This window comes from Pygocentrus nattereri, chromosome 12 (genome assembly GCF_015220715.1).
Source record: "Pygocentrus nattereri isolate fPygNat1 chromosome 12, fPygNat1.pri, whole genome shotgun sequence".
NCBI classification, from domain to species: Eukaryota; Metazoa; Chordata; class Actinopteri; order Characiformes; family Serrasalmidae; genus Pygocentrus; species Pygocentrus nattereri.
Genome location: NC_051222.1, coordinates 31,006,173 through 31,028,672, shown reverse-complemented (window position 1 = coordinate 31,028,672; position 22,500 = coordinate 31,006,173). Strand labels below are relative to the sequence as shown.

Genomic DNA, 22,500 nt, shown 5'->3' with positions numbered 1-22,500 from the left:
CGGCTTCAGACGCATAATGACAGGATTCATCAGCGAGGACTGATCACAGCAAAGTTCATTAATCGCTGAGATACCATAAAATAGGCTTCATTTCCTCTCCTTTATAAAACCTTGCTATGCACTGCTGTGTCTGATCCACTCGTACCAGCAAAACACACACTAACACCCCCACCACCACCATGTCAGTGTTACTGCAGTGCTGAGAATGAACCACCACCCAAATAGGACCTGCTCTGTGAGGGTCCATGGGGGTCCTGACCACTGAAGAACAGGGTAACAGAGTATCAGAGAAACAGATGGACTACAGTCTGTAACTGTAGAACTACAGAGTGCAGCTATACAGTAAGAGGAGCTGATAAAATGGACAGTGAGCGTATAAACAAGGAGATGGTCATAATGTTAGGCCTGATCGGTGTGTATCACTACATTATAGTAAAATAACGACAAATCCAGGCGGCCACTTCTGCGTTTAGTCCTTCAAGGGCTGATCTTTCAGCTCTCTGGTGCTGCATGGTGTTTTAAGGGAATTCCAGCACATCTCACACACTGTTTTCTCTGGCCGCTGCTGCTTCCTCCAACCTCCACGAATAAGACTGGTCAGGTACACACACATCACAGTCCACACTGTCCCAGCAGAGTCAGTAACTAGCACAGAAGCAGCTCCTCTGTGTCTCTGAAGGCTGAAGGCAGCTGGGACGTAACTAGCACGTCAGAGAGGAGGTGAACTCAGTCGATCGATAAACACGACGGCACAGAATCATGACTGCACAGCGCTGCAGTCAGAGCCAGTTTGTTTAAAAAAGGCCTTTGAATTCTTCTGAAAATCAAAGAAGACCAATTACTCCAGAGCAGAAACCTGCAGAAAATGGAAAATGTTGGCGTATATTTTGGGAATGCTCCATAGTAAGACATTTTTGGTACTGAAAAATGTGAATTTCGCACACTTTTCCTAGGGGTGCTGATTTAGTTTGAACCAGATCGGACGAATATTTATGGCACATTATATTAATTGCGAGTAAAAAAGTTGTAACAAGGAAGTGGCTGTCTCCTGACCCCAAACCCCACCCCCACCCACCCACTCGCAGAGTGGATGCCAGGATAGAGTTTAACTAGTCTAAGTAGTAACTTGATTCAGCTGGTTTTATACATAAACTCAGCAGAATGTATGTGGTTCTAGTGTTATATGTAGGCTGTAACCTGTCAGTGTTGGAAGCTTATCAGACCAAATTTCTGATGTAACAGAATTAGAGTTGAGTGTTCTGCTCCAAGCGTGTTGAGCCATTTAATGACCGTGTGTTAGTGGCAGTTAGCAAAGATATGGTGACTCTCCTCACACGGCTCAAAACACGGAAGTGATCATCTTTGCATGGTAGCATTGTGTGAAAAGGGGGAGATTGAAATAGTTGGTGGAACAATCCAAGACCACAGTTGGGGGGGGGGGGGGGGGAGAATCATGTAAAAGGAAAAAACAAGAATATGCAATAACATGATGACACACCAATGGGTTGATATGCCAAACACCTCTTTACAAGCTCCAATTGCAAAAAATTTATTTAGACTCTTGAGATTTAACTTCTAAAACTGCACTTTCTAATCTTGTTTATTAATTTTAATACTCATTATTTCGCAATAAATAAGAGCTACTGACACCAGTATAGTAGTTATGTAGAGTGAGGGACTGAAGTGTGGGCCCACAGTAGAGCTGTGTCTGAACCTCTGGACTCATCTTTTGGTTGGGTTTGGATGTTATTTCCCAAATATTTGTCAGGCTTGGTTCGTTTTTCTCCTTATTTTCGGAATGCCGGAGTGCCTTGTGTTGTCCGCCGAGACCAGAACGAAGACACGTTAGCCGCGTAAAGTTTATCCACAGTAAAAACTTAGCAGATGTTGTTTGAAGGCATTGACTGATTGTTTTGAAGTGGAATTTTACGTTAAATTTGACTTATAATTACACCATTTTTTGTTGTTTTTTGATGATGACAGCCGATGACACTCGGTAACTAGGTAACCAAACATTAGGTCATTTAGGTACAGGTAATTTAGCAGGCGGGATCATTCGGAATATACACTGTTGGAAAAATGGACACTGCACAGGTTCATTGTTGTTCAGGTACAAACAGTTTAAATGTATTTTAGAGGCTGTAAAGGTCTAATTATGTCCAAAAAAGTTGGGACACTGTGCAAAATGTGAGTAAAAATAGGATGCAGTGATATGCAAATCATGAAAAACGTATTTTTAAAGGAAAATACTACTAAGACAACATCTCAAATGTTGAAACTGAGCGATTTTATTGTGTTTTGAACAGTGATTTCCACTACAGAATCAGTGCCGTGCCGTCTTAGGGACCAAAGATCATGGCAAACACTGGTTTTTAGCCTTGTCCCTTACATACAGAGATTCCTCCAGAGTCTTTGAACCCTTTAGTGCTGTAATGTACTGTAGATGCTGAAAAGCAACAGTTCTTTGCTATTTTACATTGAGAAACGTTCTTCTTGAATTGTTGCACTATTTGATGGTGCAGTCTTTCACAGAGTGGTGAACCCCTCCTCATCTTCACTTCTGAAAGACTCCGCCTCTCTGAGATGCTCTTTTTATGCCCAATCATGTTATTGACCTGTTGCTAGTCAGCCACAAGGGGTTTGGTTTTATTTATTTATTTACTTACTTTATTTATAACTTTGAACCTTTTGTTGCCCCCATCCCAATTTCTGTGGAACGTGCTGTTGGCATCCAAAAAAAATCCAAAAAAGGGCGAATATTTTTCAAAAAGCAATAACATTTCTCAGTTTCAGCATTTGATACGTTGTCTTTGTACTATTTTCAGTGAAATATAGGGTTTAAGTGATTTGCACATCATTGCATTTTGACTTTGTTTACATTTTGCACAGCGTCCCAACTTTTTTGGAAATGGCCTTGTACCTTATATATGTACCTTTTAATCACAAAACCTGTTAAAATAGAAAAATAAAGGAATCTCCTGGAGTCAGGATGGGCTACGTTGCGTCAGTGCATCTTAAGTACTGCTCGGATGGGATTGGTTTTCCATGGGGATGTGAGTCAGTTTATCACAGGATGTCAGTAATGTTTATGACCAATTCATAATCTTGTTATAAATGACAGAGCTGGGAGCGGCTACTCCATTTACTCACTGTGTTCACTCCAGAAAAGAGCAGAAAACGCGTGAAAACAACTCTGTTTACCGCAACCATCTGTCTCGCTGCCTTAAGTGAAGGCAGTGTGTCATTAGCGTTGTCATGTAGTTTGGGAGTTCACAACCAACACTCAACATTACCTCATAAAATCAAACATTTTCTGCATTTTTTAAAGTTTTAATGTTCTAAGATGTAAAAAATGAGTTGGACCAGAGCATATTGGCTTGATTTTAGCCGGAGAGAAGACAAGTAAATGCTTTTTTTGAGGGAAACATACTTAAAAACTCCTTTTCCACAGAATATGGTAGATGCTAAACAATCATGTGGACTCAGGATTAATACAAGCGGAGTTTATTTCTGTTTTGTAGAAGTTAAAGGCAGCCAGAGTCGTTTTACAGAGGATGCAGTGTGTAAAAATTGACAAGGCACGTTCAGATGAAACTAAAATCTCTGAATGCGTTTACATGCACTAAATAACCCGATCAGAATCCGATTTCTGCAGTTATCTGGTTATTCAAATGGTCATGTGAACAGCACAGTCTGATCTAGGAATCTGATAAAGAGGCTGGATTTTAGCTCATTAATCCGATTTCTCACTGCATGTGAACTCTTACTCTGATTTCTTTCGGGTTTCTGAGTCTGTGCAGGAGTGTAAACAGACCATAGCACCGGACATAAGCGAGCAATGAGATGCAGCAAAACACTTTTGTGGCGACACTGAAACATAGAATTTAAATATTCTTCACCTTCTAGACGACGTACGTTCATATTTTCAGGTAAAGTGGTGCAATGTTTTTTAAACAAAGTCACAGTGTGAAGTCTGATTCATCTAAACCCGGACTTTGGTTTGATCAAGTTACTGACCAGATCTGATTTTCTGCAGTTACTGGATTATTAGGTGCATGTAAACGCACTCATTAAGAAACACTGGTTAAAAAAAAGGCATCACCCCACCTTCACATGTAAAACTAATCCTATACGAACAGGGCTTTAAAAGTATAACTGCAATAGAACCTGGTGCAGTTACACTGCCCACACTCTCTGACCCTCAAGGGTCCATCTCAGTACCTTTAGTCAGGGAACATAACTGTACCAAAAGAAATGATATCTTCTAAGCTGTACTGACTCCACGCACCCCGTCTCCTCTCGTCTCCAGGCTTTTATTGTATTGTTCTGTTTTAAGACCTTTTCACCTGGAAAAACGTAGTTAAGGTTCGTGATTAGACCCTAAAACCACTGTTGTACCTTTGAGGGAACATTTACCTTGTTTGTACCTTGATGAACGCAAAAATGTACCTGCGGGGAAACTAAAGGTACTGCAGGTGTTTTTTTGAGGATACAGCCCCAGTGACAGTGAAGTGTCCTTTATGAGAGTCTAGGGTTCTCCACTGGCAGGGTGTGAGTTCAGAGTGAAGGTTTTCAGGCTGTATTCAGGTTCAGACCAACATTTCAGGCCTGATTAAAGCTCTGTATCAAGTATAGTTGCTGTTTGAGGGGTTTAAAAGCATTTTGACAACAAAACTGCAACTAATTAGGCACAACTGACCGCCTCTCTGCTGTCTGTGCTATAGATATTCATTCATTTCTCCTTTCTGTCTCTCAGAGCTGTACTATGCGGGCTGTCTGCAGGACCATGGTCATCCAGGGGGCACAGAGCTGGTGATCTTCTCGTTCTCGGCGGCGGGGAACTTCACGCGGGAGGAGTGTAACTCCAGATGTTTCTTTGATAAGCAGCTGTATGGTGGTCTGGGGAAGTGGGGCGAGTGTCTGTGCAGCACCAACTCAGAGCCGAACCGCATCAGCGAGGCGCAGTGCTCCGCTGCCTGCTCTGACCGGCACGTCATGAGGAACTGCGGACTGACCGTCGCACGGGACGTCTTCCAGGTGCGTGATTGTTTAACATTTTAATCGGCTACATTCAGGGTAGGAGATTCACACAACAGGCTAATTTATTGAAGGGTCTACTTTTTATGTCAGAGCATCATAGGCTACGTTCACATTACAGGTCTCACTGCTCAAATCCGATCTCTCTGACTCGATGGTTCACACTCGTTTAGGTAAGTGATTCAGATCTGTCGTCGATGTGAACAAACGGCGTCCTGAAATGACGCTCATCCTACTCACGTCACGACAATCACTGCATCATCAGCACAAACTAACCAGCAGAACGAGCTTCGCTGAGAAGATCATTAACTCTGATCAGCTCTCAGCTTCATTATTAGAGCCACGGAGGAGAAAAAGGTGAGATGAGCTGCTTTCCCACCGTTTACAGGCTCTAACCTCTGTTTGGCGCTGCTGCCATGATAACGCTGAATGATGGCGCACGTGCAGTTGGACAAAGCACATGAATTCAGATCTGAGCGTCACAATTAAGGTCACGTGGCGACAAATCGGATATGCCTCCAGTCTAGGACCACATATGAAAGTGACTCAGGTCGGATTTGAAAAGATCAGATCAGTGCCACTGAAACCTGGTTATGTGAACGCAGCCTTTGAAAGGTAAGCTTTCAGTCAGAAAGGTTTTAAAACTGCTTTTGCAAAGAAAAGAGACTTTGTGTTTTATAAATTATTCTCAGATTTTGAATATAATACATTCCGTCAGCACTAACTTCAGTGACATTAGAGTTTTCCAGCTGTGTATTGAATTGTGATCACCTATACAACTGTTCAAAAGGTGGAATCACCTGTTATATTAAACAGCTTCTTTTATCGTATATACAGTAATGACTAATACAATGTATATTTTGCTTTGTTTCATTTAATGTATATTTTGATATTTTTTTCATTACGGTGCGTATTTCAGAATCAAGACATTCTTAAATGATAACTAATGTAATGTAATGATCTTTTTTACAGTAGTGTTATTGACAAGATATCGAAAGGTTCATTGATTTAAATTTTTTAACGGTAGTGTAGTTAGCTAATGTTAGCTAGCGCTAACTGTAGATAAAACTGGCTAAATAACCTGATGTTGTTGCCCCAGCGCTAAGCCAGTATAATGTAAAAATGAAATAAAAACAGTAAATAATATTCTCCTCATACTGGTTTAAACCTTCGAAAGCGCTTCATATTTATATATCTGGAATCGCTCTTGTCTGTGCAGGTGGACTTCTCAGTTCTCGTGTCAGCTGTCCGTACCATTGTCCACTCCAAGGCCGTCCTGACCGCCTCCTCGTCTGTGCTGCCTGTCTCTCTGTCCTGGGACTTCGGTGACTTTTCACCCCGCCTCAACACCTCGAGCCCCACCACCACAGTGCAGCACAAATATGGCGTCCCGGGACATTACAGGGTGCGGCTCAGCGCCACGGCAGCCCACAGAGAGGTTACCACAGAGGCGGAGGTCAGTGTGGAACTGCCCCCGCGACTGGAGCTCCACTGTCCATCACTGCTGGTGACCAATCAGAGCCTGGAGGAGGCGGTGACTCTGGTGAACTGGGGCGGAATGGGCCTGGCTGTAAACTGGACCATCTGGAAGGATGGAGAGGAGGTGGCCAGAGGTGAGAGAGAGAAGGGTACACACACACACACACACACACACACACACACACACACACACACACACACACACACACTCTCACTGAATAGGAATGCATGTGTTTAATCAAGTCTGTGTGTATATATATATATATATATATATATATATATATATATATATATATATATATATATATATATATATATATATATATATATATATGTGTGTATATTAGGGCTGTCAAACGATTAAAACATTTAATCGTGATTAATCTCCCAGGCGCCGTGGACAGGGCTGCCCACCGCTCTGGGCAAGTGTGCTCACTGCCCTTTAGTGTATATGTGGTGTTTCACTTCACAGATGGGTTTAATGCGGAGGAGATATTTCCCTGTTGTGGGACAAACAAGTATCACTTAAAATAGCACAGTGTGGCTCAACAATCAGGTACAATTGGCTTCTGAGCCTGTAAACCCAGCTGTTCTAAATACTGAACAGAGGGCTGATTAAGCTTTGTTGTTCTTCTCTGCTCCGTATCCTAACAAATTGGTATTCTAACAAACGTTCTCTGCATTTTAGGAAGTTAGCAAAATTTTGTCTATATATATGTGAGGGACTTGTCTAACCGAAGCCTCCACAGCGTGTTGAATTCCTGACAATGCTGCATTATTAAATCCATACTGCTTGGTATAGTCATGTTGACATGGTCGTCCTTTACTTAGCCACAATCTGCAAGAGATTTTCCCCATTCAGGCATAAAAATAAAACTACAAGACCTTGCCCCATCAGCTGATTGATGACACCTAAAGCAACCATGACAACACAGGACAACCATAAAACATGCGCAGACCCCAGTACAGGACAGATATATTGATTCATCTGGCTCCTCTTAGGACACGCACTGGAACTTTTTCACATCCTGCTCCTTGGTACACACCAGAACTGCGCAAACTGAAAGCTGCTGGTCATCAGCTTGAGCGCCGTTGGGAGAGAACTGGCTTGACTCGCTTACAGAGACCATGTTTTTGGCTATAAGGAGGAATTGAAGAAAGCTTAAACACTCTGATATTAAAAAATCATCCAAGGCGCACATGGAAATTCTAGAGCTGTCTCTTCTACTGTTAATAAGGTACTGTGTGCTGTGCAATGGTTCCCTTTGGCCCCATCACCAGAACTTCTGCTTTGGCTTTTTTTAATCAAAAAAAAGATTTTTTCATCTATTTTAGCTTCATTGAATTTCCAGCCTCCATCTTTTCAATTTAACGGCAGTTGTTTTTCCACTTTTAATGCCACAGCCTTCTACTATGTCGGCTTCATATTTTGATTAGTGTATCTGGTACTGCACTTGCCTGGTTTCAGTCCTATCTAGCAGAGAGGCAGCAGTTTGTCTCTGCTGGAGGTAACAGATCTGACTCGTGTTCCCTGTCATGCGGTGTCCCTCAGGGGTCAGTTCTTGGCCCTTTGCCTTTTATATTGTACATGCTCTCCCAAGGTGACGTCATCAGGTGACAATTGCAATTTAATTGTTTTGCGGACGATGTGCAGATCTATATATATATATATATATATATATATATATATATATATATATATATACCAAACCATCTCACCGTTTACCACCCTCGGTGTTGATTAATTGTTTAGAGGATGATAGGACATGGATGACTGAGAACTTCCTGAGTCTGAAGTAATAAGTCAGAGACCATATTAATTGCCTCTCCAGCTACTGTTAAAAGGATAAGCAACACTGCCGTCTCTATCCCTGGTTATATTGTCTCTTCTTCGACCCAGATCAGAAATTTGGGAGTGGTTTCTAACTCCACTCTGCCTTTTGAACCCCATATCAAGAACACTTCTAATGCAGCCTTTTTCCATCTGAAGAGCATTGCTAGGATCCGCCCTCTTCTCTCTCTCTCTCTGCTGAGACCGTTCTCCATGCTTTTGTAACATCTAGAAGTGACTACTGCAATGCTGTGCTGCTTGGACTCCCTGCTCGGGTTCTGAATAGGATGCAGTATGTTCAGAATTCAGCTGCTAGGGTTTTAACCCACACTAGATCCTGGGAGCACATCAGTCCATCTCTGAAACAACTTCATTGTCTCCCAGTACAGCATCGCGTTCGAGACAAATTGCTTGTGCTGGTTTTTAAATCTTTGAATGACCCTGCCCCCTCCTACCATGGTAGTCTGCTTCAGTTATACTCTCCGGCTCGCACCCTTCGCTCCTCTGATTCACGTTTGCTCAAAGCTCCTCTCTCTAAGCTGCACCCTGTTGGTGACGGGGCATTCAGTGTTGCTGGCCCCAAGCTGTGGAACAGTATTATATGTATCATATTCTATATTATATGCACACATAAGTACCTTTTTGTACAGATTGACTGTGTCTCTCCATTTTTAATAGTCAACGTTCTCCATCAAACATTTTCTAACAGAAGCTCTGCATGTGTCCTCACAGCCACAGACAAACCAACCTCTAATCTGTTTGACAATGGCTGAAGCCATGTTTGTTACAGAGAGATTGAAGGCTGTGGGGAATAATCTCTTTATCCTCTTTTCCCAGTCAGCTGTTTCTCTCTATCTCTGCCCCCCATAGTCATGTGATGATGCGTCTCTGCGCGCATTTGTTTTTTTTGGTGACTCGGCGCAATCCGTCCATCATTGTTTGCTTTGAGAGAGCAGATAAGAGAGTGAGGAAGTAATCCCAGGAGAGAGGGATGAAAGGGGTGCTGGATGTGTTAAAGTTAGTGAGGGAGAGAGAGAGAGACAGAGAGCGATATGAGGAGTGGACCTAAAGAAGAATGTTTTGATAAATGTGTGTCACTCCTGTGCACTAAATGGCTCTTGGCTTGGATGTACTGTTCAAGGAAAAAGTTCTAAAGGTGCACTATGTAAGATTTTTTGGGGGTTTCAAAGCAGCAAAAAGATATGCTACAGTTTGGCGTCCCTGACTTTGCTGCAGCTTTTTCACAAGCACCGTATCACTCCGCTGAGACGCCGTTGCTAGGCAACAACTTTGACCGCTGTAGGAGACGCTGAAGCCATTCGAACGCTTTTACTTCTTACTTTGCCACAAAGAGAAAGTGGATACTTTTAAGATCACATTTGACCAACAGCCGATTTGGTCAGACTCTGAAGATGAGACGACACTAAATTGCCAAACTGTCGTCACCACTGAGCGGCTTTTAAGTCGGCGGCTGTGATAGAAGAACACAAACAACCTGGTATCAGCCAGAAATGAACCCAACACCATTCGCCAAACAGACTGGGCTGTAAGAAGCTTTACAGACCGGCTGGAACACAACAACATTAATACTGATCTGGCAAAAATGATCAAAACTGAGCTAAACTTGATATTGCTGCAGTTTTATAGCTCAATCTGATTTGGTCAGACTCTGAAGATGAGACCACACATTTGTCGAATGGTATTTGGTTCATTTCTGACTTCCAGGTAGTTTGGCTTTTCTAACGACTGAAAAGCTGCTCATTGGTGATGACAGTTTGGGAATTTAGCGTAAGGAGCTGGAGAACAAACTGCCGGCTGTGCAGTGAGTGGGTGGAGCCCGTTACTCTGATGTAGCAACAAGCTGCTTGTTAAGGAACTATAATTTGGCGGAAGGAACTGCTAACATTAAAACATATTAATTGCCACATTTTAAAAAAGGCCAAGTTTATTTATTTCTTACATTATTTATTTAACTGTTGTAAAAAAAAGTAATAGAACGCTCGAGGTCGTGTGTTATCGCTTTAACATCAGGGATGTGATGATCTGCGGCGACCAAATCACAGCCATGACATTATTTCGTGATGACACACCCCCTCTTGTGTTCTGTTGCTTAAACGTATTAATATCATACGCACAGCCTCAAAAGAAGATCCAGCTCAATGTTTAGGTCTCAAATGTGAAATCCGCATTGTGCTGATTAAGATATGAGGATAATGGTGGATCATTCTCTTGCATTCTCAGACGAGACATCCTTCACCTTGTTTTGACTGAAACTCTCTCAGTGAGCTCAGATTCATTCATTTCATTCGAATGAAAAAAGCAACACCCACGATGCAGTGGGCTCCATTTTCTCTCAACAGCTTCCACGTGAGTTTGGCGCCACTCTGGTGATGTCAGCCTCGTTAGGACTGTTCCATTTGTGTGACCAATAGGCTACTAAGGCGGGGTCTTCATAGGACAGTCCTGCTGAGGACTCGACCTACCTCAGCTGCAGCCTAGGCTTTGGATCGCATCTACAGTGTTCAGTGTGCAATTACACATTTCCGCCAGAGGGGTCTCCAAATCCCCAAAACTTGCAGGGTGTAGTTTTAACCACTAGACTATTTATTTACTTTTTAAAAACTTATGCATGAAAAGTCCTTTAGGGAACCATGCTGAGTGTTGGGACCATCTGGGAAACCCGATGTTTTGTCACTTGTGAACTTCCATGATTATCACGTACCTTGATTCATCGAAACACCCACAGATCGATCAGAAAAATGCCTGTTGATTGGTCAGGGGGCTCATTTACATACTGCAGCCCTCTGTGATATCACTACTGCAGCTGCTAATAAGGATCAGTTCATATCAAAGATCAAGATCAGTTGATATATTTTTCAGGCTTAGCTTGTATTAAGCATCAGAATGTTATTGTAATATTCTGTCTCCTGTTCTTTCTGTCTGTGTGTGTAGCGGAGCCGGTGTGTGTGCCGGAGGCCGTACGTCATGAAGACTCCTTGCGCTGTTTCCAGCTGGTTCCGGGCGAGTTCAGCTGGTCCGAAGCTCGCCGTCAGTGTTCCACTCGCGGAGGAGAACTGGCCATGGTCAGAACTTCAGATGTCCAGATCCTGCTTGCCCCTCATATCACACAGTGAGTACACACTGACAGTCAGCTTGGTCAGCATTAATATTTCCCTTCAGTGGGACTACAGGGCCAAAGTCATGAGCAACAGTCCCTGACCCATTATTCCATGTCCACCAAACTTTACAGTGGTCCCTGTACATTTGGGCAGGTTGTGTTCTCCTGAAAGATTTCGTTAAAGATGTGAATATTCGTGTCTTATCAGGGAGTCGCAGCCATACAGCACTGCAGAGAGCCTTATAATGCCTGTATAAAGCTTTTTTCCAGCAGTGTCTGCCTGCGGTGCTGTGATGTTGACAGAAGAATGTTCAAGACTGCTGCGATGTGCGTCACAGCAAACAGCTTTATGGTGCCTTGTGTGCGAGTTTGCTGCAGACCCCATCTGGACTGTAAACTATGTGCATTCCTGTAGTTTGCTTTGAACTTGTGTGGTTGTAAGCGTGTGTGTATGCATATCACAGCGTCTAATTTAGAGTAGCTACTGCAGAGTGCAGAGGCTCTCACGCTTGAGTTTGAGAAAGGTCTGTGTGTCCTTCCCCATCGCCTCTTTTTTCCACTCTCTTTATACAACTGTCTGTGCTTCTTTCCTTTTGGGAAAAAAAAAAACCAGAATACAGCCTGTGAAAGCAGTGGAGGGGGGGCGATAATGGATTTGAGGACTTAAATAGTAGCGAGAGAGACAGATGGAGAGAGATGCTGTGTTTAACTCTTTAGGAACACAGAGAAATACCTGTTCCTGCCGTTTCCTCATGAATGTGCCATCTAGGGCATTATGGGAAAAAAGCTCAACCTGGCTTAATGTACTAAGAAAGAACCTGTAGTCCAAACACAAAGTAATCACTGTCACATTAAGCATTTTTCTCTCCTTTTAAAGGTGCCTTATCAGGGAAAACTGAATTTTCCCCATGATTTTAAAAGTTTGATGTGGTATATAAACACTGGGTCGGGTGAATGGCATGCTCTGATTTCTTAGATCAAAGTAAGGTCTAGAAATCTGATTAAGAAATCTGATAAAGAGCTGGATTTTAGCTCAGTAATCAGCTCAACTGGTCACTTAGCTAGTAGCTAACATAAAGACGAAGAGAGATTTAAGACAAAGATCCATCATTTCAAGACGAATAGACTTATTTTGCATTTATAACCACTCCAGCTGGTTTCCTGATGCAGTTAATCTGCAACGAGAAACTGTCAAACACTAACAAGTTGTGTAGCTGTAGTCAGCTTCTTGTTTCTAAGTGTCCCGTTCCACCTTAAATGGTGCAGCAGTTACGTTCTGCTGCCTCAGGCACCTTTAGAAGGTGGAACAGGAAAATGCGAACAACAAGCTAGAGAACGAGAAGCGACTTCTGCCTCGTATAAAAAAATTAATTGTTGAGAGACATATTACAAGAAACTTCCATTTTTGAGGAAAAGTTTCCTGCTGGAGATGTGAGAAAAGCGACTATAGCTGCGCTAAAGCTTAAAGCCGAGCAAAGTAAGTCTGCGTTTTAAGTAAGTCTGCGTGTTATGGTTCCCAAGTGGTCTGATAAAGGACAAAATGTTTCTTTTTAACATTTGAGTTGCCGACCCCAGGCCTAGAATGTAGTATGTTGAAGCATTAATATTCCCTTCACTGGGACTAAGGGGCCAAAACCATGATCAACAGTCCCTGACCCATTATTCCTCCTCCACCAAACTTTACAGCTGTCACCAGACATTTGAGCAGGTTACATTGTCCTGGCATCCGAATGCCCGATGGTGTGGCTGAAGGAGCTGAACTGATTGATTACAATTTGTGTCCCTAAACTTTTGGTCATGGATTAGACATGTGTAACGGTGGGTTGCTGGAGGTTCAGGTGTTTAGGAATCAAACTTCGTCTGCTCTTCTCTGAAGTGTCTTTTGATCAGGCCATGCTGCCTTTTAAGGGAATTTTGAAGAGGGATCATTTTTATCCAGCAGGTCAAACCCACACCAGAACTGAGTGGGGGCTAATTATGCTCCTTTCAATGGGTCATTATCCTACTTTTTTTCCATCACTGACCCTGACTGTTTAAAACGTTTCCTTGCTAAAGATTCCAAAGGGTTCATTTTCAACCCCTTTTCTCTCATAACTGTATATAATAGCAGAGCGTATTAATGACCTACAGCTGTGATCTAATTATAATGTGCCAGCACACAGCTAAAAGGCTGAAGACGAACTCTACAGGACATTTTCACAGTTTACTTTATCCACTTTTACCACATAAAATGCAAAAGTTTAGGGACCGTAACTCCTGCACAAGTAGTTTCATTAAGAAGTGGAAATCATTTGATGCCTCCAGTATCAGTAGTGCTCAAAATAGTTTCTCCTACTGGCAAAGGTTTCCATATATACACCACACATATGGTAGATATGATGAAAATTAGACAGACCTTTTGTGCATAGTCTTCAACTTTGAGCTTAGTCATAAAAGAAGACATTTTAATTTTAATTATATGTCTCAGACAGATATGCCAACAGTGGTTGCTTAGCAACGTTTTGTCAGTGAGAGGTCCCTTATCGTCCTCCTTGAGGCCTGTGCCCACCTTTCTGACCTGTTGCCATGGTTACGAAGTCGACTCCAGTTGTGTCCCTGAGGGTACTTTAAGGTTATTCTTTGTTCTTGAAAGTATTTGTCTAATGACCCATGTTTCAGTCTACACAGAAAATCAGGAATTTAAAAAATGTGGTTTTCTCTTCACCAATGCTTTCACTCGCAGCAAGCATGCGTACACCCAAAGAAGGACAACAGAATTGTGAAAAAGGTCCTTCACAGCATTTTCCTCGTTACCACAGCCAAGACACGCACACGTCTTTGGTTTTGCAGTGGAGCAACAGAGCTAATGCATCTAACAAGCAATAGGAGCTAATAATTAGCAGTTAGCTTTGCGCAAAGAGCATAAATGCACATTAATTAGCACATTAATGTGTCTAATGTGTGGGGGCAGTCGTGGGCTGGAGGTTAGGGAACCAGCCCTGTGACCGCAAGGTCGCCGGTTCGATCCACTCAGCTGACAGTCCGTGACTGAAGTGCCCTTGAGCAAGGCACCTAACCCCCAATTGCTCCCCGGGCGCCGTGGATAGGGCTGCCCATTGGTATGGGCAAGTGTGCTCACTGCCCCCTAGTGTTTGTGTTCACTAGTGTGCATGTATGTGGGTGTTTCACTGCATTGTTGGGTTAAATGCAGAGGTCTAATTTCACAGTGTACAAACACACACAGTGACAAATGGTTGGGAGTTTACTTCAATCAATTTACAAGCAATAGAAGCTAATAACTATGGAGATAAAGCCAGAGAGGCCAGGTTGAGATGGTTTGGACATGTGTTGAGGAGGAATAGTGGATATATTGGGCAAAGAATGTTGGAGATGGAGCTGCCGGGTAGAAGGAGAAGAGGTAGAGGTTTATGGATGTAGTGAAGGTGGACATGGAGATGGTTGGTGTGAAAGTAGAGGAGGCAGTGGATAGGGCAAGATGGAGGCAGATGATCCGCTGTGGCGACCCCTAAAGGGAGCAGCCGATAGAAGAAGAAGAAGAAGCTAATAACTAGCAGTTAGCTTTGTGCAAAGTGCATAAAATCATCACAGCTTTGCCTCAAACTGTATTAAACTGCGAAATAATCTCAGACAGACAAACTTATGTGGTCTAACATGCAGTTATCTATAAAATGCCCAAGATCCACTCGGTAAGATGCTACTACTGTATTTAGCTACGCTAATGTACCTTTGTCCAGTTTTGTACATTTGTTTGAATGTTGTAGTGGTAAGTCACACGTGTTTTCTAGGTGTTTTCCAACATAATCATTGAGCCGAGCATTTTAATGAGGCTACATTGCTAATGTTTATAAATCTATCACTAGCAACGCTGTAAAAAATCGTATATTAGATGGTAAAGCTTTAGTGCAGCTAGCCTAATGATAAATGTCTTTTACAAAGCGCTATCAGATATTGTAAAGATGACTGTAACTGACTAGGCTACCTTAGTGATCGTTTACTAGCTAATGCTAAAGCTGCAGCCTCAAGGCCTCTTAAGAACACCATATTGCTGCGGTCAGAAGAAAACATCATATCTCCAAAATGGTCACTTTACAGGAGAAGGAAAAAACCTACTTTACTTTCAATGTAAGTCAATGGAACCAGAATTTTTTCCACATCATTTTTGGCGGTTTCTTTTGGTCCATTCATCATGAAATGTACACACAATGTAAAGGACAACTGGTACTTCCAAATTATTTTAAAAAAATGAAAAATGGCAAAATACGAGGTTTTCTTCTGACAGCAGCGATATGTAAAAGGATGTGCCTGTAATTTGAAATGTTTAAAAACATCTACTCGACATTTGTTGTTTTTGTCCAGAGAAACATTCTGGAACAGTGTGAAATGAGGTGAAAGCCCTGGAACCGTGTGAATGGTAGAGAGCATTCCAGAACACTGTGAATGAGGAGAGTTATGGAAAAACATCCATGTGAATATGGAGAACCGTTTAGGTCAATTTGAATTGGGAGAACATTCTAGAACAGTGTGAATGAGGTACATTTTGGAACAAAAGGAATGAGAAAACATTTGAGAACAATATGAATGAGGTATGAGCATTTTAGAGTAGTGTGAATGGAGGTAGAAAATTCTAGAACCATGTGAATAGTGGAAAGCATGCTAGAACAGTGTGAAGTGGCTGGTCTTTCTAGATCAGTGCGAAATGATATGTCAGAGGGGTGAGTGCATTCTAGAACAGTGAAGGGAGGAGGGCTTTCTAGAACAGTTGAAATGGGGAAAGGCATTCTAGAACCGTGTGAATAGGGAGGGCATTCCAGAACAATGTGAATGTCGTAGGCATTCTAGAATAGTGTGAATGGGGAGGGCATTTTAGAGTGGTGTGGATGGACAGGGCATTCTAGAACAGTGTGGTTGGAGAGAGCATTCTAGAACAGCATGAATGGAGAGAACATTCTAGAACAGTGTGAATGGAGAGGGCATTCTAGAACAGTATGGAATGGGGGGAAACCTAGAAAACTGAATGTGGTGACCTTTCTAGAACAGTGTAAATTGGGAGCACATTCTAGAACAGTCTGAGCGTTCCAGAATATTTTAAGTGATAATGAATGTTCTAGAACGCTGTGAGTGAGGTAGAACATTCCAGAACACTGAAACCAGAAAATTGTTTTCCAGCGGAGTAAATGGGGTGAACGTCAGTAGAACTCAGTAAAATGAGTTGCGTAGAGTTCTGCAGGCGTGTTCTGAGCTCTGATCCCTCTGCAGGGATTAGCTGAAGAACCACCGTGTGGTTATACTGGATTGTGGAACATGGAGAGAAGTCTTTGGAGAACACACACACACACACACACACACACACACACTGTTTCACATCTGCAGAAGCACAGCTATGGAAACATGTTCCACCCCTGATGGGAGGAGAGACCAGCATATACATGTTTATCTGTGGTACTGAGTGAGTGTATTTCCCCTCTGCTGCTCCACACCCATCATTAATGTGACCAAAGAGAGAGAACAGAGAGAGAAAAGGAGAAAGAATGAAAGGGGGGAGAGAGAATGAAAGAACGAGAGAGGTGGGGAGAGAGACGGAGAGAGAGACAGATAGAGGGAGTGAGAGAGAAAGAATGGGGTGTTGTGAATTTGAAGTTTTTATGGGGGGCTGTTGTTTAGGGTGTAATACACTGAAACACACACACACACACACACACACACACACACACACACGTATGAAACACCCGTACATACATACAGCTCATACACACCTTTCACAGCGCCCAGAAGTCCCTTCATGGCTTTATTTGTAACCAGGAAGGTTTTTCAAAATAAGAGCATGATCAGCAGCACAGAGACAAAAAAAAGAGTTTCTGGAAAAATAACTGAACAAATAACCGTAATAATAACAGCCATTTCAGCTTTAAAGAGCCTTTGAGGATCGTTGGTGACAGAGAGGAAAGTAGATGGCCCCCTGCTGTATAAATGATTAAGTGCAAATGCACCTGAGAGTATTATCCCGACACCTGTTTGTCGTTCAGATGAAATCGAATCAGCAGTTTCTTCCGGTCTTGTTATAAGTGGTCCTTCCCGTCATGCGGTCCGTGTGTTTTACAGATGTTATTACTTGCGCTCTGATACGGTTATTTAGGCTATTAAAATATCCTACCTGTACTTTTATGCAGTGCTATGTAAGTAAATGGGGCGGTTGTGGGCTGGAGCTCTGGGAACCAGCCTTGTGACCGGAAGGTCGCCGATTCGATCCCCTGAGCCGACGGTGTGTGACTAAAGTGCCCTTGAGCAAGACACCTAACCCCCAACTGCGCCCTGCTCCGTGGATAGGGCTGCCCACTGCTCCGGGCTAGAGTGCATTCACTGTGGTGTTTCACTGCACAGATGGATAATGCGGAGGTACATTTCCCTGTTGTGGGACTAATAAAGGGTAACTTAAAGGCTACAGAAGGTCATTTCATCAGGAGGTCAGGCGTTGTTGGCGGGACTATGAGACGATGTTTCCTTGGTGTCTTTGACCTTCAGACTCTTGTGAAATGACAATTAGATGATATGTATACCATTCTGAAGGCAGCTGCCTAATTAGACACTGCCTTCTAAGGCGGCTCTTATTGGGCAACATTTTAACCGAGAAGGAAGGTAGGCATCGCATTCGGGACAACGCTTCAGAGCCATCATACGTCACAGCGTTCACTGCCCTGGTCATGTTTTATCTGTTTACTCGCAGTTGCTCGTTAATTTACACTCACCTCCGACTCAAGGTGGATCATCTCAGTGTAAAGGAACAGCTCTGAATCTGCAGCAGCCGTTTTCCTGCATCGAGACCGCTGTGGAAATTTGTATGTGAAGAACAGGTTGCTGTAAGGAGTCACATCTATCGTCATATACTCCACTCAGCAGCCCAGATAGATACAGATGATCATGACTATTAGTTTATAAGTCATTTCACTTCATTCCGTCCTCATCCACCTTAATGAACCTGCTTTATTTCTGAGGAATGTTACGTGCGATTTTGAGAAAGGGATTCCGTGCGATCTGTTAAGCAGCTAATATGCATTTTGCTTCATGCGTTCTGATCTGATTTGAGCTCCTAGTCTGAAATTTAGCCAGCATCATTCACCTCACACTTCTGTGACTGTGGTAAATCCAGCAGTACAAGACAAGCGGAGCAGCAAAAACAAGTATCTGAAGTATTTATTTAAAAAACTGTTTTATTCCTGAGCTTCTACATAAGTTAAAGTATTTCTCATCGTTCAGGGAGAACGTCCGTCTGTGGCGCTGGTCCCGCTGTGATTTCCCCCAAAATACAAGTGGAATTCCAGCTGCCTTTGGGCGTTCAGCGCAGCTTTCTCCTCTTCCTCAGCTGCTCAGACACCTGCTCCTCTTCCTCAGCATCTCAGACACCCGCTCCTCTTCCTCAGCATCTCAGACAGCCGCTCCTCTTCCTCAGCGTCTCAGACAGCCGCTCCTCTTCCTCAGCATCTCAGACAGCCACTCCTCTTCCTCAGCGTCTCAGACAGCCGCTCCTCTTCCTCAGCCGCTCAGCCTGCTGCTTCTGTTCCTCAGCATCTCAGACAGCCGCTCTTCTTCCTCAGCGTCTCAGACAGCCGCTCTTCTTCCTCAGCATCTCAGACAGCCGCTCCTCTTCCTCAGCGCCTCAGACACCCACTCCTCTTCCACAGCATCTCAGACAGCCACTCCTCTTCCTCAGCATCTCAGACACCCGCTTCTCTTCCTCAGCATCTCAGACAGCCACTCCTCTTCCTCAGCATCTCAGACACCCGCTTCTCTTCCTCAGCATCTCAGATACCCGCTTCTCTTCCTCAGCATCTCAGACAGCCGCTCTTCTTCCTCAGCATCTCAGACAGCCGCTCTTCTTCCTCAGCATCTCAGACAGCCGCTCCTCTTCCTCAGCGCCTCAGACACCCACTCCTCTTCCACAGCATCTCAGACAGCCACTCCTCTTCCTCAGCATCTCAGACAGCCACTCCTCTTCCTCAGCTGCTCAGACACCTGCTCCTCTTCCTCAGTACCTCAGACACCCGCTCCTCTTCCTCAGCATCTCAGACAGCCGCTCCTCTTCCTCAGCCTCTCAGACAGCCGCTCCTCTTCCTCAGCATCTCAGACAGCCGCTCCTCTTCCTCAGCATCTCAGACACCCGCTCCTCTTCCTCAGCGCCTCAGACACCCACTCCTCTTCCACAGCATCTCAGACAGCCGCTCCTCTTCCTCAGCATCTCAGACAGCCGCTCCTCTTCCTCAGTGCCTCAGACACCCGCTCCTCTTCCTCAGCATCTCAGACAGCCGCTCCTCTTCCTCAGCGCCTCAGACAGCCTCTCCTCTCAGCAGTTCTCTGAGGTGGGGGGTGGGTGGGGGGGGGGGGGGCAAGGTTATGCAAAGGTTTGAAAGTGAGTAGTAAAATTTTTAACTTTTATACGGGATGGGCCTGGCAGCCAGTGTAGCTAGTGATATGAGCTGTATGTGGTATGAGCTTAGTATGGGTGAGAACTCTAGCTGCAGATTTTTGAATTTTGAAATTCATTTTGAATTTGATGCCTGCAACACATTCCAAAGAAGTTGGGACAGGGGCGTGTTTACCACTGTGTTACATCACCTTTCCTTTTAACAACACTCAATAAGCGTTTGGGAACTGAGGACACTAATTGTTGAAGCTTTGTAGGTGGAATTCTTTCCCATTCTTGCTTGATGTACATCTTCAGTTGCTCAGCAGTCCGGGGTCTCCGTTGTTGTATTTTGAGCTTCATAATGCGCCACACATTTTCAATGGGAGACAGGTCTGGACTGCAGGCAGGCCAGTCTAGTACCCGCACTCTTTTACTACGAAGCCACGCTGTTGTAACACGTGCAGAATGTGGCTTGGCATCGTCTTGCTGAAATAAGCAGGACGTCCCTGAAAAAGACGTTGCTTGGATGGCAGCAGATGTTGCTCCAAAACCTGTATGTACCTTTCAGCATTAATGGGGCCTTCACAGATGTGCAAGTTACCCCTGCCATGGGCACTAACACACCACCACACCATCAGAGATGCTGGCTTTTGAACTTTGAGCTGAAAACAATCCAGACAGTCCTTTTCCTCTTTGGCCCGGAGGACATGACGTCCATGATTTCCAAAAACAATTTGAAATGTGGACGCGTCAGACCACAGGACACTTTTCCACTTTGCATGTTCCAAACAGGTGTTTTTTGAGCATTCCTCAACTTTCCCAGTCTTTTGTTGTCCCTGTCCCAACTTCTTTGGAACGTGTTGCAGGAATCAAATTCAAAATGAGTGAATATTTGCAAAAAACAATAAAGTTCATCCGTTTGAACATTAAATATCTCGTCTTTGTAGTGTATTCAGTTGAATACGGGTTGAAAAGGATTTGCAAATCATCGTATTCTGTTTTTATTTGTTTTACACAACGTCCCAACTTCACTGGAATTGGGGTTGTACAACAATTAATCTAAACAGTAAAGACAGAAGTGAAGAAATAAATGACGTTTGTAAAATACTTGGTCCGCAAAAAAATGGCCGCTTCTTACGGCGTGTTGATCAGACTTGAGCGATGGGACTCTCATCCGGTGAACAGTATTGTGGGATTGCCTTCACCGACAAGGATACATGCGATGGTGCCTTCAGATTTGGTCAAAATAAGGCAAGCTAGAAGGCAGCTGCCTTATACTGCCTTCTGAATGGGACAGCACTTGTTTCAGGAGCGCACGAATGCCGCCTTAGAATGCTGCCTACTTAGACAGCTGTGTCCTGATTGGAATGCACTAATGATGACATGCATTCTCTGCCCTTCTCCACACCGAAATTCAGCTATGATGGCATGGAGGTTTCTGGTGTGGTGCTCCAGTTCAGTAAAGTGCCTGACGTGGCAAGTCATGTAGTATGGATTCTACACATCGTAGGACGCAGTAGAAAAAAAGTCAAATCCTCTCTGTTACCAGCAGCGCTTACATGCTGATTAAAACAAAGGGCAGTTGTTCATCCTTAAAAGAGGCTGAAAGGAGTTTTTCCAGAATGCATTTTTCCTCTGTGCTGCAGCTCTTATTTTGTAAAACTGTGCCTTCCTGTTGCAACGAATCCACTTCCGGGCACTGAAAATTGTCCTGCACACTCCAGTGACTGACTGTGTGAATCATTCACACACATGCACAAGTGTTTCATAACTCTGTGTGTGTGTGTGTGTGTGTGTGTGTGTGTGTGTGTGTGTGTGTGTGTGTGTGCGCGCGTAAGTGTTTCAGTGTATTTCACCCTAAACGGTCCCCCCATTTTTTTCCTCTTCTCCTCTGTAACCTGTACCAGATGGGCTTCATACACCGTTTACAGTCATTCTCAGTGTCTCCGCCCCTCAGTCTTACATAAGAACAGCACATCAACACCCTTACAGACCGTTTATAGCATGACTCTCTCTCTCTCTCTCTGTCTTTTTCATTCTCCCTCTCTCCCTCCTTTCCTCTTTCTCTCTCCCTCTCTTTTTTTATTTATTTTGTTTATAAAGTTTTTTATTGTGTTATTGTTGTGTTTTTGTAGCTTTCACAGATGTGAGCATTTGGCTCTGTTCCTCAGAAAAAAACAAAACAAAGTCAGTGTGTGCCTGCATTCCTCTGTGTGTGTGTGTGTATTAAGGGTGTGTGTGCATGCGTGTGATAGAGGACAGTGTTGTGCATGCACTTGCTGGTGTGTGTGTGTGTGTGTGTGTGTGTGTGATGGAGGAGAGTGTTGTGCATGCACTTGCTGGTGTGTGTGTGTGTGTGTGTGTGTGTGATGGAGGAGAGTGTTGTGCATGCACTTGCTGTTGTGTGTGTATATGTGTATGAGGGTGTATGTGAGGTTGTGTGTGTGTGTGATGGAGGAGAGTGTTGTGCATGCACTAGCTGGTGTGTGTATGTGTATGAAGGTGTATGTATGTGTGTATATGAGAGTGTGTGTGCATGTAATAGAGGAGAGTGTTGTGCATGCACTTGCTGGTGTGTGTGTGTATGTGTATGAGGGCCTGTGTGTGTGTGTGTGTGTGCGCGCGCGTGATGGAGGA

General features: G+C 43.7%; 1 protein-coding gene across 3 annotated transcripts in view; it reads left to right on the top strand.

Moving 5' to 3' along the window:
• pkd1a (polycystic kidney disease 1a) overlaps nt 1-22,500 on the top strand; it is a 181,800-nt gene that overhangs the window by 53,690 nt on the left and 105,610 nt on the right. For all 3 annotated transcript variants that reach the window (XM_017723917.2, XM_037543202.1, XM_017723916.2), the window contains 3 exons: nt 4,757-5,037; nt 6,257-6,650; nt 11,300-11,477. In XM_017723917.2, coding sequence (XP_017579406.2) covers nt 4,757-5,037; nt 6,257-6,650; nt 11,300-11,477 — 853 coding nt within the window. The remainder of the gene's footprint in view (nt 1-4,756; nt 5,038-6,256; nt 6,651-11,299; nt 11,478-22,500) is intronic.